This window comes from Macaca thibetana, chromosome 11, assembly GCF_024542745.1.
Source record: "Macaca thibetana thibetana isolate TM-01 chromosome 11, ASM2454274v1, whole genome shotgun sequence".
NCBI classification, from domain to species: Eukaryota; Metazoa; Chordata; class Mammalia; order Primates; family Cercopithecidae; genus Macaca; species Macaca thibetana.
Window position 1 is genome coordinate 65929660 of NC_065588.1, and position 21824 is coordinate 65951483.

Below are 21824 nucleotides of genomic sequence, written 5' to 3' on the forward strand. Positions count from 1 at the left end.
TCAGGCATATTGGAATTCTTTTATATGGTAACTTGCTTCTTTTCTCTTGCTGCTTTCAGAATCCCCTCCATGTCTTTGATCTTTGAGAGCTTGATTATAATATGCCTTGGGGTAGTCTTATTTAGGTTGAGCATGGTTAGTGATGTTTGACTTTCCTTTATCTGGATTTAATTTTTCTCCAGGTTTTGAAAATGTTCTGTTATTATTTATTTGGATACACCTTCTACCCCTTTGTCTTTATTCCCTCTTGAACTCCAGTTACTCAAACATTTTCTCTTTTGGTGTTATCCCATAGATATCCCATAGATCTTGTAAGCTTTCTTCATTTCTCTTTAGTCTTTTTTTCTTTTTTCTTCTCTACCTGTATGTTTTTCACTTATCCTGCCTTTGAGCTCACTCATTGTTTCTTCTGCTTGGTCAGTTCTGTTGTTGAAGCTCTCTATTGCATTTTTCACTGCTTTCACTGCACATTCCAGCTAGGGAACTTTTGTATTTATTTATTTATTTTTTTAATTTCAGTGTCTCTGTTAAATTTTTCTGATAAATTTCTGAATTGTTTATCTGTATTTTCTTAATGTTCACTGATGATCCTTAACACAGCTAGTTTGATTTTTATTCTGACAGGTCACACATCTCCATCTTTTTAGGGTCTGTTATTGGCACCTTATTTTGTCTTTTTGGTGAGGTCATAATTCCCTGATTGTTCTTAATGCTTGTGGATGTACATTGATATCTGCTTATTAACAAATTAGTTATTTATTCAGGTCTTTGCAGTGTGACTTTGTGCCCATCCTTCTTCAGTGGGCCTGTCTAGAAATCTTAAGAGTGGCTGTTGTCAAGCCTGTGAGTACTGCATTCATTTCAGCGGTAGAGGGCGCCTTAAGCCCATTTTTACCACGAGTCTCCTGAGGGCTTCCAGGATGACGTGGTGCTCCAGCCAGGATATACCTGATGATCACTCAAGGTAGGGGTACCCTGACTGTGAGAAAGTTGGCCAATGACCCGAACCTGGAAGCCTGTCCCATTTGCTTAGACAGATGCATGTTTCCCAGCAGCTCCCTGCACAGATGGGATAGTTCCCCAACTGCAGCAAAAGAAACTGGAGCTGAGACTGGGACCCCTTACATTCTGCTGTAGGATGGAGGCTGGTGAGCTTGCCCCAGTGGCCCACATCTATACTTCCCAGTAATTACCTGCATGGATGGGACAGTTTACCAACTGCAGGGAGAGGGGCTGGAGCCAAGTCTGGGCCCCTTCACTGCTGTGGAACAGAGGCTGGCAAACCTAGCAGGGTAGCCCAGGCAGGCAAGCTTCCCCCAGAAGCTCCCTGCACAGGTGGGACATTTCCTTGACTGCAGTGAGAGAGGCTAGAGTGGAGAGTGGGATCCTTTAGGACCTGCTTTGGGACAGGTCCTTCAAGGAGGCTCAGACAGACAAATCATTCCTGGGTTGTGGATATGGGTAAATCTTCCTCTGGGTCCTTGTGCAAGCAGTAATAAACTGGGCCCATGGCTGGGTGACCGAGGGATTGGAGCCAATTTACAGGGTAACTTTCAGATCTGCTGCCAAGACCAATGTCAGTGGGCAGATGAAGCTTCCTGCTTAGGCACTAGTGTGCTTGATTCCTCCTAAGTCTGTTTTTTTAAAAATTAGTATTTTGGAAGGTTTGATTTTTGTTTTGTTATTTTTAATCAAATACATTTATATATCTTAAAAGTTCTTTATATACTACCTTTGTTTCCTGCCATAAACAATACTAAACTATTTCTTCCCTTTTCCTGTATCATTTAATTTTAGTTACAAGTATTATCTTAATGCCAATCACTATGTTCATAAACGTACTTGAGTTTATCCCGGTTGATTTGAGAGCTTCAAGTTGTAACTCTTTTTTCCAAGCAATACTTAAGAAGTTAGTACACTTAGTTTCACCTTTCTTGTAATTTTTTTGGTTTTTAAAAATAATATGTGTTATTTTTACATCCCTTGAGCTTGTATCACTTTTATACCATTTCCTCAGTTTTATCTCCATTTTTAAAAAATTGACACTATTTTTTAGAGCAGTTTTAGGTTCACAGCAAAATTGAAAGTACAGAGTCCCCATATACTTGGCTGTCCCCACACACGCACAACGTCCCCCACCATTAACATCCCCTACCAGAGTGGTACATTTCTTAAAATTAATAAACCTCCATTGACACATTGTCTCTCAAAGTTCATAGTTTACATTAGGATTTACTCTTGGTGTTGTACATGCTGTGGATTTTGACGAATGTATAATGACATATATCTACCATGATAGTATCATACAGAGTAGTTTCACTGATCTAAAAATCCTCTGTGCTCTGCCTGCTCATCCCTTTCTCCCCAAAAACCCTGGCAACCACTGATCTTTTTAACATCTCTGTAATCCTGCCTTTTCCAGATTGTCATACAGTTGGAATCATATAGTGTGTAGTCTTTTCAGATTGGCTTTTTTCACTTGGTAATGCGCATTTAATCTTCTTTTATGTTTTTTCATGGCTTGTTAATTCATTTTCTTTAGCACAAAATGATATTCCGCTGTCTGGACGTACCACAGTTTATCCATTCACCTCGTGAAGGCCGTCTTGGCTGCTTCTAAGTTCGGGCAATTATGAGTGAATAAAGCTGCTATAAATGTGTGTTTGCAGGTTTTTGTGTGGACATGTTTTTGACTAATTTAGGCAAATACCAACAAGTGTGATTGCTGGATCCCATGGTAAGAGTATGGTTAGCTTTGTAAGAAATTGCCAAGCTATCTTCCAAAGTAGCTTTACCATTTTGTGTTGTCACTAGCAATAAATTAAAGTTCCTATTGGTTCACATTCTCTTTAGCGTTTGATATTACGTTTTAATGCCCCAAAGGGGGATTAAAAAACTATATTGCCATCACACTTACAACACCACTAACTTGTGTTCTGAGTTTTGGCCATTCTAGTAGGTATGTAGGGTATCTCATTGTTTTTTTGTTTTGTTTTTTCTTTATGAGATTGAGTCTCGCTCTGTCGCCCAGCCTTGAGTGCAGTGGCGCAATCTCGGCTCACTGCAACCTCCGCCTCCCGTGTTCAAGTGATTCTCCTGCCTCAACCTCCTGAGTAGCTGGGATTACAGGCACGCGCCACCATGCCTGGCTAATTTTCGTATTTTTAGTAGAGACAGGGTTTCACCATGTTGGTCAGGCTGGTCTTGAACTCCTGACCTCGTGATCCGCCCACCTCAGACTTCCAAAGTGCTGGGATTACAGATGTGAGCCACTGCATCCGGCCATCTCATTGTTCTAAATTGTGGTTCCTTAATGAGATATGTTGATTATCTTTTCTTTCTTTCTTTCTTTCTTTTTTTTTTTGAGATGGGGTCTTGCTCTGTCGCCTAGGCTAGAGTGCAGTGGCACAATCTCTGCTCACTGCAAGCTCCACTGCCTCCCAGGTTCATGCAATTCTCCTATCTCAGCCTCCTGAGTAGCTGGGACTACAGGCGCCCGCCACCATGCCCGGCTAATTTTTTTTGTATTTTTAGTAGAGACGGGGTTTCACTGTGTTAGCTAGGATGGTCTCAATCTCCTGACCTCGTGATCCGCCCGGCCTTGGCCTCCCAAAGGGCTGGGATTACAGGCGTGAGCCACCACGCCCAGCGATTATCTTTTCATATGCTTATTTGTCATCTGTGTATCTGTCTTCTCTGGCGAAGTGTCTGTTTTGGTCATTTGCCCAGTTTTTAATTGGGTTGTTCTTTGCTCACTGTTGAATTTTAAATGTTCTTTGTATATTTTGGAAACAGTAGTTTATTATATAGGTCATTTGCAAATATTTTTTTCCCAATTTGTGTCATGTCTTCTCATTCTCTTGATATTCCCATCTTTTAGTTGTAGTTCTAGCTGTATTTTCTTCTTACCCCAGTCCGTCATGTTACGGCTTCTCCAGTTTTTTTTTTTGTTGTTGTTGTTGTTGTTGTTGTTTAATCTGAAACATTCTGTGGTTCACTCAGGCAAGCTCATAGGAGAGACATTTTCTAAGGTCTTACAGCTTTATAACTTTGTGGTCGTACAATTGAAGGACACTTTTGCTAGATATAAAATACTCAGCTCACATTTTTTTCCTTTGAGTATCTTAAAAATGTTACTTCATTGTTTTCTAACATAAATGTTGCCATTGAAATTTGGTTCCAGTCTGATTTTTTTTCCCTTATAGGTGACTTGGCTTTGTATTTAACTTCATTATTGTGATAACTTTACATATTTTTGTTTCCCATGTTTAAATGATCTGGATTTCCCTGGACTGTTAGGAAGAGGTTCCTATGAAAGAATAAATCAGGATAGCTTTATCAGTTTACATTTGAAGGTCTTTCTCCTTTGTTGTTATTGGAGTATGTGTGTAGCCCCTTTTGTCTCTTAGGTAATCTTTGGTCAAAAAGGTTTTTCTTTTCTAGCGCACTGTTTCTGAGAGCTTTACATGCTTAGCATCCCATCAGAGGATACTTATTTTCTCTTTATAGTATTTTCTGTCAAACTGTTCCCTTTGGAACTTTGCCACTCCCTTCTCTCTTTATATCTGATCCTTCTTTCTCACTGTCTTCATTATCTTGCAGTTTTGTTTGAGATTTCAGAGACTTTTCCCCCTTAGGGTGAGACTGTCCTGGTGAGGGCTCTTTTTTACATACTCCTCTAAGATGCTTGAGGGTTTAGAGCTTCATAGCACTCTTTGCTGCCTATAGGACTGACTATACAGGTTTTTATGCTCACCTGCAACTTGGAGCTTGTGAAAACCTTTTCCTTGCTCTCCATTTATTTCTTAGATTTGCTGTCCGAGTTTTTTCCAAAGATAGAGTGCTGTGCTTGTAGAGTATTTCTTAGTGATTTTTGGGTTTTGTTGCTTTGTAGGGTACCTCTGTTGTAGCTTTAATTTCCTGCTGCTTTTGTACATCTGGTAATCATGCATTGTGAACAATTTATCCACATTCTCTTAATATTCTGAGAATTATGGAGATTCTCTTTTACTTAGTTTCATTGGGCTATTCTCATATCCTTGTTGGTATATCTGGTTTTTAGAAATTATCTTTGGGGGATTAAAAGGCTATACTGCCACCACAATTATAACAGCACTAACTCGTTATTTTATTAGTTTAATTGTGACTAATATGTAAGGAGCTTAGATTTTTTTTCCCCCTGTGTTTGAAAGGTTAGGGCTACTTAAGCATACAAAATTGCATATTTTTAATATCTGAATAAGAGAATTTTAAAACATCTATATGTGACCTGGTGAGGAGTTGAATATAAATGTAGAATGTGATTTTTGTTAACATTTTTCTTGATTTTAAATGCAAATATACATCATTTATATCTGGTTACATTGTTTAATGGGTATAGTCTCCTAACAGATATTTTAGATAATTGCAGTATGGTACATGAAGTTACCTGTAAGTAAATAGCTTTTAAAGTAAACATGAAAAAAGTGAATTTTTATTGAAATTAATATGCATAATTCCTTGCTTGATGGAAATAAATATGTATAGTGAAAAGTTAAAGGAAAAAAGAATTAAGTCATTTTTTGTTTATTTTCACCTGTAATATATATTTTTATATATTAGATATAATATATAGTTTTAATTTTTGAATATTTTATGAAAGAAATGTGAAAATTTAATTTGTTAGTTGGGATTTTCTGTAATTTTGGACTTCCCTGATTGTCTTCCACATAGCAGGTGCTAGATAAATATTTTCAATGTGAACATTGTAGGAAGCGACAGTATTCATATTTTATAATTTTATTAGTAAAGATTATATAGTCTGCTGAAACTAACTTCCAACAATGGAGATCCAAAATAAAATTATCAATTTCTCTTAGGAACTGAAGTTAAAAGATGAAGAATGTGAGAGGCTTTCAAAAGTGCGAGATCAACTTGGACAGGAATTGGAAGAACTCACAGCTAGTCTATTTGAGGTTGGTCTATTTACATCTTGGCCAACAGCAGCATCTTGACTTTTATATATTGACAAAATTGTATTTTGAGGGAATCTTGAAAAAGATTTGCTTAGCTTCATGTATATTTATAAGTTCTCTAAGCAAAAGAGAAATCTTTAAGTAATGTAGAATTTACAACTTAAAATGATGTGAAAAGAAATAAAAAACAACTATGGGCTACCAGTATCAGATTGTTTAAAAATGTATGTGTGCAAAGAAAGGAGGCAAATTTTAGTATTGATTTTTTATTTTACCAAGTATTTATGGGCTACTTTAGATTAACTACATATGACTGTACAACTAAGAAGGCAGACTCTGAGATAGTCATCTTATATGGGATAGTTTGAGAAATGGTAGAAGGCACATCTACTTGTAAGAAGGCATACTTTTTATATCCAGCCCACCACCAGGAAAAGTTTCTACCTAACTGGAGCAGTGTTTCTCCATAGGGGTGCCACTGACATTGTAGGACGTTTAGTGTCCTTGGTGTATTAGGGTTCTCCAGAAAAACAGAGCCTATACATATACATATAGAGAGAGATACAGAGAGAGAGAGAGAGAGGGACAGAGGCACTCATTATTATAGGGAGTTGACTCTTGCTGTTACGGAGGCTGGCAAGTCCCAGGAAACCGCCGTGGAAGTCAGCAAACTGGAGGCCCAGGAGGGCTGATAGTGCACTTCCAGTCTGACTTTGAAGGTCTGAGAACTGGGAAGAGCAAATGTTTCAGTTTGAATCTGAAGGCAGAAAAAAAAATCTCTTCCTTGAGGGAGGGTCGCCCTTTTTTGTTCTATTCAGGTCATCAACTGATTGGATGAGGGTCACCCACATTCTAGAGGGACGTCTACTTTACTCAGTCTACCAGTGTAAATGTTACTCTTATGCAAAAACATTCAGGATAATCTTTGACTACATATTTGAGCACCCTGTGATTCAGTCAAGTTGACATACACAATTAACCATCACAATAGGCTTTGCTCAAAAAAGTGCTAGTAACACCCCCTGATCATTTTGACAGCATACAAATACCCCTGGTGGGCGAGGTGAGGGTAGTACTTCCATGAGTAAGAACTGTTGCCATAAAGTGTCTCCTTTGGGTTAAGATCTTGAGTCTTGAGAAGTTCCTTAACAATAACATTGATGTGTTACTGGAATGGCTAATGCCATTATCATTTAACTATATATATATATTTTTCCTAAAGATTTGTTCTTAAAACTTTTATTATAATGAACTTGTGGCGGGGGGAAATTCCATCACCTTTTGTTATTTTTACTCATAATCTATTTCACAGTCTCAGGTATATATATATTCTTACATAGTTGTAATTTAATATTTTGTGTTTTTCTAAGTAACATTTTTAATGTTACTGCACCATCACTGATTGTAATGATAGTCATCATCTACTAACTAGGTGCCTGTTCCACAACTTTTATCATTACAAGTAACATTGCACTGGATGTCTTTAGATATGTAGGACTTCCCATGCTTTCCCTGCTTCATACCCCTTTGCCTTCTTCTCTGTCTTTTTAGGGTCATTTTCTTTCATGAACATTTTAAAACTAATTTGTTTATTTTCTTAGCTAGCTAGTCATTGGAGATGAGAGGAGAATAAATTTAAGGATAGGAAGAGTGGAAAGTTGAAGAGGTAGATTAGAAGCTATATGACTTGTTATATTTCTGTATAGAAGGTTATATAGAAACGTAAGATTTTTCTTCCGTATTGTCTGACTGGAAGAAAATTTTGTAGTGATATGTATATTAAGTAAAAAGCAAATATATTGAGCTATTTATGTTAATTTTTATTTCCTGACTACTTGCATTTAATTCAACCCTGCTTAGTTTCACCCATCTGCACATGTATGTATGTTCTGTTACATGAAATAGAATGAGAAAAAACAGAAAGAAACTTCTCCCTGTAAGTAGCAGGATGTGAAGGACTGGAAATGCAGCTTATGCAGTTAGTGAAAAAGCATATCTAAAAAATATAGTTTGGAGTCTCTAACCTTTTCTAACCCAATGGTGGCTATTAGCATTGACACTGTGGCTACTTTCTGGAAAACAAAGTACATTGATTAAAGATGATTTTGGTAATGAAGAAAGTTGTATTCGAACCAATTATTTATGAATCTTGGAAAAAGTGCTCAAAGTTTTTCTTTGGTCTTAATTGTGCCTTCATGATCTGTTTACCATTGTCTTATGAACAGATACTTTTTTTGCACTTTGTGTGTGTGTGTATGTGTGCATAACTTTTTAAGAATTAAACATTATTCTGAATAAACTCAATATGCACAGTTTTGGTAAGCCTGACATGTATATTCAAATTAGGAGTCTATTATCCTAGTCTTCAATATAATTATACTTTGTATATAACAAAGTTGAGTTTTAAAAGTATCAAATACTGAACAAACCTCAAAAGTTATGTTTTTCTTTTAACACCTCCAATTTTGAGATAATATAAAATTAAGTCAGTTGAAAGAATACAAAGCAGTCTACATCTCACATGGAGAAAAAAAGTAGTCTTAAGAAGTTTGTTTTATAAGCCAGTTTTAGTAAATGTTTATGATATGTCTAGTTTTCTCTCAACAGTACTATGATGCATATAGGGCAGATTATTATAATTTTATCTGAGAAGAAAAGTGAGGCATAGAGAGGCTAATGAGCAATGCAGGCATTCATATTCATGATCCTAACTCTTGCTTTATCTACTGTGAAAATCATAAATGGCATTTCTGTTTGTCTCAAACCACAGAAAAGAAGTCATCACTGGGGCCTCTTATTTCTTCATGCCACACTCAAATGATCAGTTAAGTCTTTTGATGCTACCTCCAGGACATAGAACACATCACCTTCCAAGCCACCATCATTTGTTAGCTAAATCAATAGATGCCAAACTTTTTGAACCTGTACCTGATCAGTACAAGAAAAATTTGAGCATGTTACCTCCATTATGATGAAGATACCTAATATTTATTGAGAGTTCCCTATGTGCTAGGCACATATAGGCAGTGTTCTATATGAACATATATACGTATTTATAAATTACACACACTTGCTAATGGACATACTAATGTGTTAACATACGTTGTAAATACATGTTTTAAAAGATAAGACAATAAAAATGCTTAAAATTTTTATTATGGTACAAAAATATTTTATTCTCATTAAAACAGTTATACACACACATTTTTTATATATACTTAGTGAGAGGATTGTGATTGAATATGTTACTTTTTTTTAGAAAATCTTGTTTTGACAGTTTATAATCCAGATGAAGGTCTGGTCTAAGTTCGGTTTTCAAAAGTAGATCTAATACTGCTGATAACTCACACATCTATTGGTCTGATATAAGAAATACATCTTTCCCTATTTTAAATCATTATTTTGTCATTATGAGATTTCATCATGCAAACATCGGTAGAGTATACTTACACAAAGCTAGATGTGGTACAGCCTATTACACACCTTGGCTATATGATATTGCTTATTGCTCCTGGGCTACAAACCTGTACAGCATGTTACTATACTGAATACTGTAGGCACTTGTGACACAGTGATAAATATTTATGTATCTAAACATAGAAAAGGTAAAGTAAAAATAAATATGGTATTATAATTTTATGGGATCACTGTCATATATGCAATCCGTTGTTCACTGAAATGTGGTGCATGACTGTATATATGCACCTGACATCAAAGCACCTAAATGTATAAAACAAACTGACAGATCTGAAAGGAGATACAGCAATACATTAATAGTAGGTGACTTTAATACCCCAGTCTCTCTTATGAGTAGATTATTCAGACAGAAAATTAATAAGGAAACAGCAGAACTGCATAACACTATAGACCAAATGGATCTAACAGATACGTATGGAATTTTTAACACAACAGCAAAAGAATATGCATTCTTCTCAGGTGCACATGAAACATTCTCCAGTATAGTTCATGTTAGATCACAAAACAGGTCTCAAATTTAAGAAGATCAAAATCATTCTAAGAATCTTTTCCACTCAAAATGGAATTCAGTTAGGAATCAATAATAGTAAGAAAACAGGAAAACTCAAATATGTGGAAACTAAACAATGATATCCTCTTGAACAACTTTTGAGTCAAAGAACAAATCAAAAGGGAACTTGAAAAGTGTCTTGAGACAAATGAAACTGAAAACACAACGTACCAAAACTTATGAGATGCAGAAAAAGGAGTACTAAGAGGGATAAAGGCCTACATTAAAACAGACGAACAATATCAAACAACCTAACTTTATGCCTCAAGGAATTAGAAGGAGAACAAACTAAGTCCAAACTTAGCAGAGGGAAAGGAATAACAAAGATCAGAGTAGAAATAGAGAATAGGAAAATAATAGAAAATATTAAGAAAACCTGAGTTTGTTTTTTGAAAAAAATAAAAACCGTTAGCAAGACAAACCAAGAAAAGAGAGGACTCAAATCAGAAATGAAAGAGGAGGTATTACAATGGATGCTTCAGAAATAAAAAGGATCATAAGTGACTTTTATGAATCACATGCCAGTCAATTGGATAATCTAGAAGAAATAGATAAATTCCTAGAAACTGAATCAGTTTTCTGGAATCAAATTCCAGAAAATGGAATCAAGATGTAGAAACAAAAAAGCCTAAGACTAGATGGCTTCACAGGTAAATTCTACCAAACATTCAAAGAAAAATCAGTGCCAATTCTTTTTACATTCTTACAAAAATAGAAGAGGAAACACTTCCAAACTCATTTTATGAGGCCAATATCACTCTGATACCAAAGCCAGTAAATGTACCACAAGGAAAAAACTACAGGCCAATATTCCCAATGAACATAGATGCAGAAGCCCTTAATAAAATGTTAGAAAATCAAATTCAGTAACATATTGAAAGGATTATACACTATGACCAAATGGGATTTGTCCCTGGGATGCAAGGATGCGTCAACATAGGCAAATCAATTAGTGTAATAAACCACAGTAATAGAGTGATAATATGCATTATAATCTTAATAGAAACAGAAAAAGCATTTGACAAAAATTCCACATTCATTTATGCTAAAACTCTCAACAAAATAGATGTAGGAACTTACTTTAAGACAATAAAGACCATATATGAAAAACCCATAGCTAACATCATAATCAATGGGGGAAATTGAAAGCTTTTCCTCTAAGATCTGGTATAAGACAAGGATGCCCACTCTTCACCATTTCTGTACAGCACAGTTCTGGAATATTAGAGCAATCAGTCAAGAAAAAGAAAAGGCAACCCAATTGGAAAGGAAGGAATAAAACAATCTCTGTGTGCAGATGACATGATCACAAATGTAGAAAATTCTAAAGATTCAACAACCAAAAAAGTTAGAACTAATAAATGAGTTTGGTAGGGTTGCAGGATACAAAAATTAATGATGTTTCTATACAAGCAGTTATCTGAAAAGGAACTTAAGAGAACAATCTCATGATTTCAGTGTCAAAAAGCATAAAAAAGAATAAAATACTCAGGAATAAACCTAACCAAAGAGGCAAAAAGACTTGTATACTGAAAATTACAATAGAGTTCCTGAAGGGAATTAAGACACAGATGGAAAGAGATTTGTGTTCATTGACTGGAAGAATTAATACTGTTAATGTCTGTTCTACCCAAGTGATTTACAAATACAATGCAATCCCTATGAAAATCCCAATGGAGTTTTTTACAGAAGTAGGAAATTCATATGGAACTACGAAAGATGTTAATAGCCAAAGTGCTTTTTTTTTTTTTTTTTTTTTTTGAGATGGAGTCTTGTTCTGTTGCCTAGGCTGGAGTGCAATAGTGTGATCTCAGTTCACTGCAACCTCTGCCTCCTGGGTTCTAGCATTTCTCCTGCCTCAGCCTCCTGAGTAGCTGGGATTACAGGTGTGCACCACCACGCCCAGATAATTTTTGTATTTTTAGTAGAAACGCCTTGCACCATGTTGGCCAGATTGGTCTTGAACTCTTGACCTCTGGGAGCCATCTGCCTCAGCCTCCCAAAGTGCTGGGATTATAGGCATGAGCCACCACACCCAGCCCCAAAGTAATCTTGAGCAAGAAAAATAAAGCTGGATGCATCATACTTCCTGATATCAAAGTACATGACAAAGTTACAGAAGTCAAAGCAGTATGGCACTGATACAAAAACAGACATGTGGGCCAATGGAAGAGAATAGAGAGCCCAGAAATGACACATTTATGGTTAGCTGACCCTCAACAAAGATGTTAAGGACACCTAGTGGGGAGTAGATAGTCTTATCAATAAGTGCTGCTGAGAAAATTGCAGCATGCAAATGAATGAAATTAGACCCTGATCTCATACCATAAAGAAAAATCAATTCAAATGGATTAAAGACTTACACGTAAGACCTGAAACTGTAAAACTCAGAAGAAACAAGGAAAAAGCTTTTTGACATTGGTCTGGGCAGTGATTTTTTTGGATGTGACACCAAAAGCACAGGCAACATAAGCAAAATGGGCAAGTGGGAGTGTATCAAACTGAAAATCTTATGCCCAGCAAAAAACAGTCAACAAAATGAAAAAGCAGCATACTGAATGGGAAAACATATTTGCAAACCATGTATCTGATAAGGGGTTAATATCCAAAATATATAAGGCATGCAGTAGCAAAAAACAACCCAATTAAAAGGTGGGCTAGGGACCTAAATAGATATTTCTCCTAAGAAGACATACAAATGGCCCACCAGTATATGATAAGGTACCTAACATCACTAATCATCAGGTAAATGCCAATCACTCCCCAATGAGATAGCATCCCACACTGGTTAGAATGGCTGTTATCAAAATACAAAAGATAGTAAATGTTGACAAAGATGTGGAGCAGTGGAACTTGTCCGCTATTGGTGGAAATGTAAATTGGTACAGCCATTATGGAAAACAGTATGGAAGTTTCTCCTCAAAAAATTAAAAATAAAGCTACTGCATCATCTAGCAATCCCACTTCCAGGTATATATCCAAAAGAAAATTGCTATTTTGAGTTATGTGTACTTCCATGTTCATTGCGGCATTATTCACAGTAGCAAAGTTATGGAAACAAGTTACATGTCCATTGATGAATGGATAAAGAAAATGTGTCAGGAGACCCATCTCACATGCAGAGACATACATAGGCTCAAAATAAAGGGATGGAGGAAGATTTACCAAGCAAATGGAGAACAAAAATAAGAAAATGTGGGGGGTATGTATGTATATATGAATACTACTCAACCTTAAAAGAAAATGGAAATCCTATGTTTTGCAACAACATGAGTGAACCTGGAGGAAGTGAAATAAGCAAGACTCAGAAAGACAAATGCTACATTATCTCACTTATATGTGGAAGCTAAAGCAGTCGAGCTCATAGAAGCACAGAGTAGACTGGTGGTTGTCAGGAGCTGGGAAATGGGAGAAATGGGAGATGTTGGTCATTGGTACAAAGTATCAGTTATGCAGGATAGATAAATTCTGAAGACCCAATGTACAGCATGACTATATTGTATGTGACAAATTTGCTAAGAAGGTAGATCTTGTATGCTCACCACCTCTCGTCCAAAAAAAAGGTAACTTGGAGGTGCTGGATATGCTAAAATAAAAACAAAATGATATGTATATTTCAGTGCTCCTATTTATTAAAGCAGCGACACTAATTTGTGTATTGTCTATGGCTGCTTTTACATTGCAACAGCAGAGCTAAGGAGTTGCAATATGTATACATAGTGTTTGACTCTACAGAAAAAGTTTGCCAACTCCTGGTATAGGTGATACTTATATCATTTTCAGCTTCAGAAGGACAGTGTGATGGAAAAGTTTCAAACTTTTTTTGAGTCTACCTTTTGATGTTTTTTGTCAGTTTTTTAAAAATTCTGTAGAAGTTCTGCATGTTATCTTTTTAGCAACTGATCCTGCCCTAGTCTAGTGCTCATCTTTCCTTTTGGGGCTCCAGTTACATGTGTGTTATACCTTTTCACTGTAACCCTTATGTGTGTAGTGGAAAAGTCACCTAAAATTTCACATCACTTCTAAGTTTACTTCACTGTTTTGTTCTCAAATACCTTCAAACACATTTTAAAAACAAACAAAAAACTTGTGTAGCTTTTCTAATCATTCTCCATTTGAGGTTTGGTCCAAACTGTATTATCCACTATTAATGAAAGCAGAGTCCATTTCCAAAAATTTAGTCAACTATTCTCTCCATAGTATGAATTACTTTTGCATTTAAAGTTAAAATGTTACTTATCTTGAAGGGTCAGATTAGCTGTGTTTATTATTTTTAAAACATCACCAAATAGTCTTCTGTTGACAGCCACTTATCCCAGAAAAATTCAGCAAATCTGAAACAATTGTTACTTTTAAAGGGAGACTATTTAACTCATTAAATTTGACAGCTCTTAAGGACTTTGCCAAGATAGCCAGAATAATAGTGCATGGAATATCTTCATGGTTAATATCATTTTGTTATAAATCATTGATAGTAAAGATTCTCCTATTTAAACTAATATAAGCTGCAAATTCACATTCATGGGCACATGCAAACTACAATCATTACAGTAGTGTAAAAGCAGATGAACAAATGGGAAACAGTCAAACTCTGATGTAAAGAACTTCCACCTTTCCATTCTACCTCTGTGCATAGACCTAGTGAGGGTGCCATTGTCAAACTATTCATTAAATATCTTTGAAGCTCATTTTCTTCCTTCCTCTGATAAATTGTGAATTGAAGTTCTAAAATGTAAGTTCTTAAATCCCAGGGCACTATCTCAAGCACCCTATATATATGCTTCCAGACCATTCTTAATCCCTTATAGGGATTATTCTATACAAGGGCATAATCTTTTAAAAATAAAAAGATCATGTCTTCCTTAACAAAACTGTAAGACTTCCTTAAAAAAACTGTAAGGCTTCATATTGCATTTAGAATAAAACCTGCAATTCTTACCCTGATATTTTATTTGATTAATCAGAATGTAAGCTCCTTAAGAGCAGGGACTTTGTCCTTTCCCAGAATGTAATCAGCATCTGGAGCAGTACCTCACGAGGAGATGACATGAGTAAATGTCTCATGAATAAACATTATATGAATAAAATGAATTAAATGCCTAGAGTTTCATATTTGTAGTACTGAAAGATTAAAAATCTATTAAAGGGTAAACTCTGATTTGCCTTTTTAGGTTGCTCTGCACAGAACAACACTTATACTAAGTGACGTGTATAATTTTGTGAATCTTTTTATTAAAAGCTCTAAGGCGGCTTAACTGTCATTACTGTAAACTGCAACATTATTGGTGTGTTAATGTTTTTACTTGTCCCTCCTGTATGTCTTTGCTATGACTAATAAGAATATATATAGTGACCACATTATAAAAAGCTGACTGCAAAGGAGGTGGCTTTGACATGTTGGTCATTGTTTGCCTTCATCACATTTACAGTCCTTATGCAAGCATTAATCAGGATGATTGATCTCAACTTGGCTGCCTCGGTGGTAATAGGTCCTAAAAGAAGGCACCTATTCCTAATGCCTCATAGTTGTCTCTCTGTTGTCAACTGCTGCTTCCATAGTTGATATTGAGTACTTATTTTGGGGCTAAATTCTGGTAGTATATGTTTGCTTCAATCATAAACACTTGGCAAAAGCTTTTTGAAAACAAATGCTACTTTGTTTCTAAAATGTGAGATGTTAACTTTTTCAGGAAGCTCATAAAATGGTGAGAGAAGCAAATATCAAGCAGGCGACAGCAGAAAAACAGCTAAAAGAAGCACAAGGAAAAGTAAGTTTTTGCTGCTCTTAATAGTATAAAATAGTGGTGACTGTTTTAAAGATACCTTAACATCTGTTGGATTTTATTCTGATTGTAAAGTAGTGCTTGTTTTCAATTTGGAAACTACAGAAAAATAGAAGAAAATAGCTACTATGTAGATATAATTAATAGTAAACATTTGGTGTCCATTTATATGAGAACCAAATGATTTAAAGCCTTGTAAATCACATGAATTATCCAAAGGATTATAGAATCACATTTTAATGTTAATACTTAGTTTTAAAATTCACTGAGAAAAGCCACCTAAATGTTATTAGATTTTACTGTTTTAGGAGTGAACTTCTACAACTAGTCATAAGCTATTGTATTTTGAAGATTTTGAAAATTCACATAAATGTTAGCTATTATGGTAATTTTCAAAATTTGATTTGACATTGTGAATAATAGATGAATCCAAACCATATGGAAACATCGAAAAACTTGATTTTAGTTTCTCTTTATTACTCCACAGGACATACAAATTACACTTACTTTTCATCTTTGAAAGTGTTTTGACCAGATTGCTAATATTTAGCTGCATTTGTCATGAAACATATTTAATGTATGTGACTATGCTGATTTCTTTCCAAGATTGATGTACTTCAAGCTGAAGTAGCTGCATTGAAGACACTTGTATTGTCCAGTTCTCCAACATCACCTACGCAAGAGCCTTTGCCAGGTGGAAAGACACCTTTTAAAAAGGGGCATACAAGAAATAAAAGCACAAGCAGTGCTATGAGTGGCAGTCATCAGGACCTCAGTGTGATACAGCCAATTGTAAAAGACTGCAAAGAGGTAACTCGTCAAGGACTGTCCCCTCTGACTCTGTTGATACTTGTTAATTCTCATCACTGAGGTGTCAGTTATCATTTTTGCCAGCAAAATTTTTAGTACAAAATATTCAGTATTAAGATGGGGGAGGCTTTATCTAGAGCTGGCTGCTTTCAGGGATTCTTCAGTTCCATTTTCTACCTGGCTGACCTTGGAGTACCTGCTAGAAACTTGGTAAGTTTCTTAATCTCAATATTTCATTAAGGGAGGAAACTGTCATGTGTTGTCTAGAGGAGAGTGGGTGGCTTTAATGATCTGGCTAGTCAATGTTTATTGCTAGAGTGCACTTACAAAGTATGGATATAAGAAATATGTGAAAATAAGATTATTTTCTTAAAGATCAATACGTTGCTTATATTTAAATTCAGAGAGAGAATTCTTATCAGCAAAGGAGTCCTAGAGTTAATTCGGATAATTAAGCAACAAAAAATAGAAATAATGGTAGCCTTACAACTACGTGAGGCTGGAAGACATTTTGCTAAGTGAAATTTCAAGTTATAGTAGAACAATTAGTATCATTTTTGTTCCCAAATTAGGTTTCACAGTTCAGCCAGTCTCAGTTATTCAGACACTTACAACTATGTAAGGCTACCATTATCGTGTATCCATAATAATTAAAAATTTAAAACAAAATAATGGGCCAGACGCGGTGGCTCATGCCTGTAATCCCAGCACTTTGGGAGGCTGAGGCCGGAGGATCACCTGAGATTGGGAGTTCGAGACAGCCTGACCAACATGGAGAAACCCCCGTCTGTACTAAAAATACAAAATTAGCCGGCGTGATGGCGCATGCCTGTAATCCCAGCTACTCGGAAGGTTGAGGCAGGAGAATCACTTGAACCTGGGAGGCGGAGGTTGCATTGAGCCGAGATTGCACCATTGCGCTCTAGCCTGGGCAACAAGAGTGAAACTGCATCTCAAAATAATAATAATAATAATAATAATAATAATAATAGTCTTATTTTAAAAGATATGTAATAAAGATAACTGAAATAATATATAAGTATTTTGAGCTGTTTAGAGTAAAAATTGTTTTTAATCATTGTATACTGTGAGAAAGCATTTCTAAGAGGATTGATCAATAATTTATGAAGCTTTCCCATTTCTTCTTAGAAGCCATCTTTTACATTGTTGAATTCAAGTTCATCATTAATCCTGAAGAAATGTGTGTGCTTGTTAAATTTTTGTATGGAAGTCAGGAGTTTATTAAATGGAATAACCAATGTTGTTAACCTGTTGTAATTGAATTGCATTTTGACTAATTATTAATAAGAAAGATGCTGCTAAGAGAGAAGTTCAATACTTGGTTAAATATGAATGTAACCAAATCCAAAATTCACATTGGTTTCTGTGAAGTATTTAAGAAACTTTTTTTGTCGTAACTTTAATTCTAATTCTTTGGAATTTAAATAGCAATTTTAATTGCCTGGTACTATTTTTGCTGTTTCTTACTCAGTATGTGTAAGTAATTATGTACTTTTCCCCCCTATTGACACTAACAAAATTTAAATGTCTTCTCATGGAACATGGTAAAGGTTCATTTTAGTTTTTGAAATCTCTTAAAACATGTGTAGGCAGCATATAACTTCGAAATAATAACCTTTGCTTTCCAGGTATGTGTTATATTCTGATGTTTCATGAAAAACTTGTCAAAAAGTCTTACTAGGCAAAGGAATTACATAAATTTGGCCTATGTAAGTCTTAGAAAAATACGTAACGATCTGGAAGAAAATGAAGCATGTCCATGTTTTTGTAGAAAATATGATGGGGGCACTCAGTTATGACATTAGCAACATGTCTTCTGTAGACATTTAAAATACACATTCCTGCATGCAGACATACAAGCCCAGTGCAAGGCTTTGGGATCAAGCCACTTAGATTTGAATTTGGACTTCACTGTTTTCTTGCTATGCAATCTTGGGCAAGTTACAAATGGCGATCATAATACCTGTCTTGTACAGTTGTGAGGATTAAATGTTTGTAAAGTGCTTACAGTGGTTCCTGGCAGAGTCAGCTCTTAATAAATGGTTTAAATTACAGCCTTTAAACTAGAATCTTTCCTTAGAATACCACTTACCTGCTTTGAGGTTTATGTCCTTTTTCTCAGTAACTTTACAAAGAAAATGCATTTGAAAATGTAAGTATTGCTTATATGCTAATATTATTTATCCTACTGCTTTTGCTTTGATTCAAGGAATTTATGAATTGGACTGAAAAGAAAATTCACATGGAGATTGCCTTTATACACCTTAAAAGGAAGTCTGTAGGAAGGCTTAGCTACACTCAGCTCTGTTACGTTCTTGTAGACTACTTGCACGTCTGATAGAGCTATCCTAGAGGCAGTCTGTAGCTATAGTCAGTGCATCATTTATGGTGTATCCAGTGCTTGTGGACAAGAGCAGCTTAGCGCTGTAGGATGGTGGAGACTGCTCTAGTTTGGGTGACTGATGTCAGTGCAAGTTTGTATTCCAGCAGATGTTATTGAGCTGGACTGAGGGAATCTGAGAAGCTGTAGGGAAGAATACTTGGGGAACATTTATTAGGGAGGTAGGAAAGAGAGGGACAGCTAGAGGAGTGAATAGGAAGGCAGGTGCCAGCAGTGGATTATTATCGATGCCTAAGGTGGTAGTTACTGGATACCAAAAATATGTCAAAAATATCTAAATAAATGTTGCATTTTAAGGTAGGCAGTTTAGAAGACTTTACGTGTTGTTTTTTAAAATCCTGTTGCTTATGCAGTAACATTTTGACAATTCTTTTGGGAATGCCTTCAAGTTATAGTAGAACTGTGTCATTTTTGATCCCAAATTAGGTTTCACAGTTCAGTCAGTCTCAGTTTATTCAGACACTATAATTAATTAGGTTCCAAATGACCTTTTTATTGTTTTCAGAAAAGACTTGTCATCATTTATTATATTCTGAATAGTGTACCACCTGTGTCTTAAGAGGAACTCCAGCATTTTTGGTGGGGATGGGAGAAGGAGCTCAGGGTGAGGATAATAGCAGTGTTATTGAACATGGTAGCAGATGATGCATGGAAAAAAGCTACTTGGTTATTTGAGAGTCATTTTTTAAAAAGGAAAACTGCTACCAGGTATTATATAACTAATCAAGAGTGGTTCAATTTATTATTTTAAATAAAGAGCATTGTTTTTCCGTGAGATGTTTAAATTAGTTTTGGTTTTATAAAGTGGTTTTTATGTTTATACTTTTTAAAACATGTTTTTGTGTTTTCCTTTGGTTTGTCTGTTAGGCTGACTTATCCTTGTATAATGAGTTTCGATTGTGGAAGGATGAGCCCACAATGGACAGGACATGTCCTTTCTTAGACAAAATCTACCAGGAAGATATCTTTCCGTGTTTAACATTCTCAAAAAGCGAGGTAATTTGTTTTCATTTTAGTAGGACTTCATTATAGTTGTTTCTGTACTTCTTTTAAACTGAATCATATTACATATTTTAATATCTCCTACATAAATAAGTTGTTATAAAATGTCATGTTTTACTATTTTTGCCATTCTGTACTAGAATCATGATAATTTCTCGGCATTTAGTTACTGAACATCTTTCCTTATATGAGCAGAGGATCAATCACACTAAAATGTATACTGCATTGGTGTCAGGTATTAAATAGGTATGGGGGATAGGACTTGTTTCTTGATTTACAGTCCAAGGTTCAATGTAAGGGAAGTTCTTTACACACTCTGTTAAAGGCATATGTTGTGTCTATCTGTGCATGATTTAAAAATCTTATTTTTTTAATCTTTAAAACAGGAAAAGTAATGCCTTCTTTGCCTGTGCCACAGGATTGTTAAAAGGATAAAATGAAGTGAATTAAGTAGAGACAAAAACCTTAGAAAAATAAGGCAGTACAAAAATGTAAAGCTATAATTTTAATTTATTCTTACATGTGAAAGGTTTGTCTAGAAATATCCTGTCAATTAAAGTATAAGAAATTTAATCCTAAGACTTTTATGTTAAGTCTTTCAAGAATTTAATTGTAATGTTACTTATCAGGAGAAGTTAAGATGAGCATTTTTCACACTTTTGATATGAATATGTGTTGTTCATTGTGGCTCTGTATCTGGTTTCAGGTAGGCCATTCAGTATTAGTAACCTTGCCAGACTAAAGAAGTTTTCCTGTTTCATCTTGTATCAGTTGCTACCATCTTCATCCTGGCATTTAATATTTGATAATTCAGCTAATTCTTTTGTAGACTCACTCTTATGCACATAAAATACAAATTCAGAGAATATACAGCTAATTAATATATATTGCTGTGGTATAAATGACCAGTGTTTAAAAATATTGTATACATTTAGCAGAATAAAGCTTCAGGATATTCATTTTGAAGTGGCATTAACAGTGGATATTAATCATGGGTAAGGAGTGAACAGAGACTGGAATTAATGCCTTTAATCCTCATCCAAGTAATGAGGAAAGTTATTTCACCATGAGTGAATTGCCTTTCATAACAGTGTTTGGATTATAAAATAAATCAAATGAAAATTATCTGATTTCTTCCTTTTTCATTTGCTAAAGCCAAGCCAGTGGAACTTGGGAGAAGAATAATTTGTAAAATTAGTTTATTGTAGAATACAATCTTGATATTTTTCTGCCAGTATAGCATCTAGTACTTTTTCTTTTTTTTAAAGTTGGCTTCAGCTGTTCTGGAGGCTGTGGAAAACAATACTCTAAGCATTGAACCAGTGGGATTACAACCTATCCGGTTTGTGAAAGCTTCTGCAGTTGAATGCGGAGGACCAAAGTAGGTTTTTACATGCATGAATTGTGGAAGTGACTGAGTTTTTGAAATGTTACGGGTTGCAGTTATTTAGTTTTTCTGGTTTTAAATGTAGTTATATCTCCCTCAGATTTCTCTTAAGTGTCTGTGTAGCCCAAAGATGAATTCCTGAGACAGTGTGGAATACAGTATTTCAGCTTTAGCATTAAAGGAGAGCCTTTTTAATTATAGGTTGGTGCAAAAGTAATCGTGCTTGTTGCCATTGAAAGTAATGGCAACAAACACGATTACTTTTGCACCAACCCAATACAATAATATACATATATGGATCCAGATAAACTAGAGATAGAAACCTGAGTTTTGTTTTTGTTTTTAACCTCATATTGTGACCTATTAGTGGATTGTGAAATCAGTTTAGTGGGTCATAAGCAGAATTTTTGTTTATTACATGTATATGTATAGCCATGTG

At 35.3% G+C, this 21824-nt stretch overlaps 1 protein-coding gene across 5 annotated transcripts in view; it reads left to right on the top strand.

The window, feature by feature from the left end:
* Positions 1-21824, top strand: part of RAB3IP (RAB3A interacting protein) — a 66655-nt gene that overhangs the window by 36343 nt on the left and 8488 nt on the right. For 4 of the 5 annotated variants that reach the window (XM_050746591.1, XM_050746593.1, XM_050746590.1 and 1 more), the window contains exons 4-8: positions 5859-5954; positions 15672-15749; positions 16371-16574; positions 19864-19992; positions 21267-21379. In XM_050746591.1, coding sequence (XP_050602548.1) covers positions 5859-5954; positions 15672-15749; positions 16371-16574; positions 19864-19992; positions 21267-21379 — 620 coding nt within the window. The remainder of the gene's footprint in view (positions 1-5858; positions 5955-15671; positions 15750-16370; positions 16575-19863; positions 19993-21266; positions 21380-21824) is intronic. The other variant, XM_050746592.1, reaches the window with a different exon arrangement.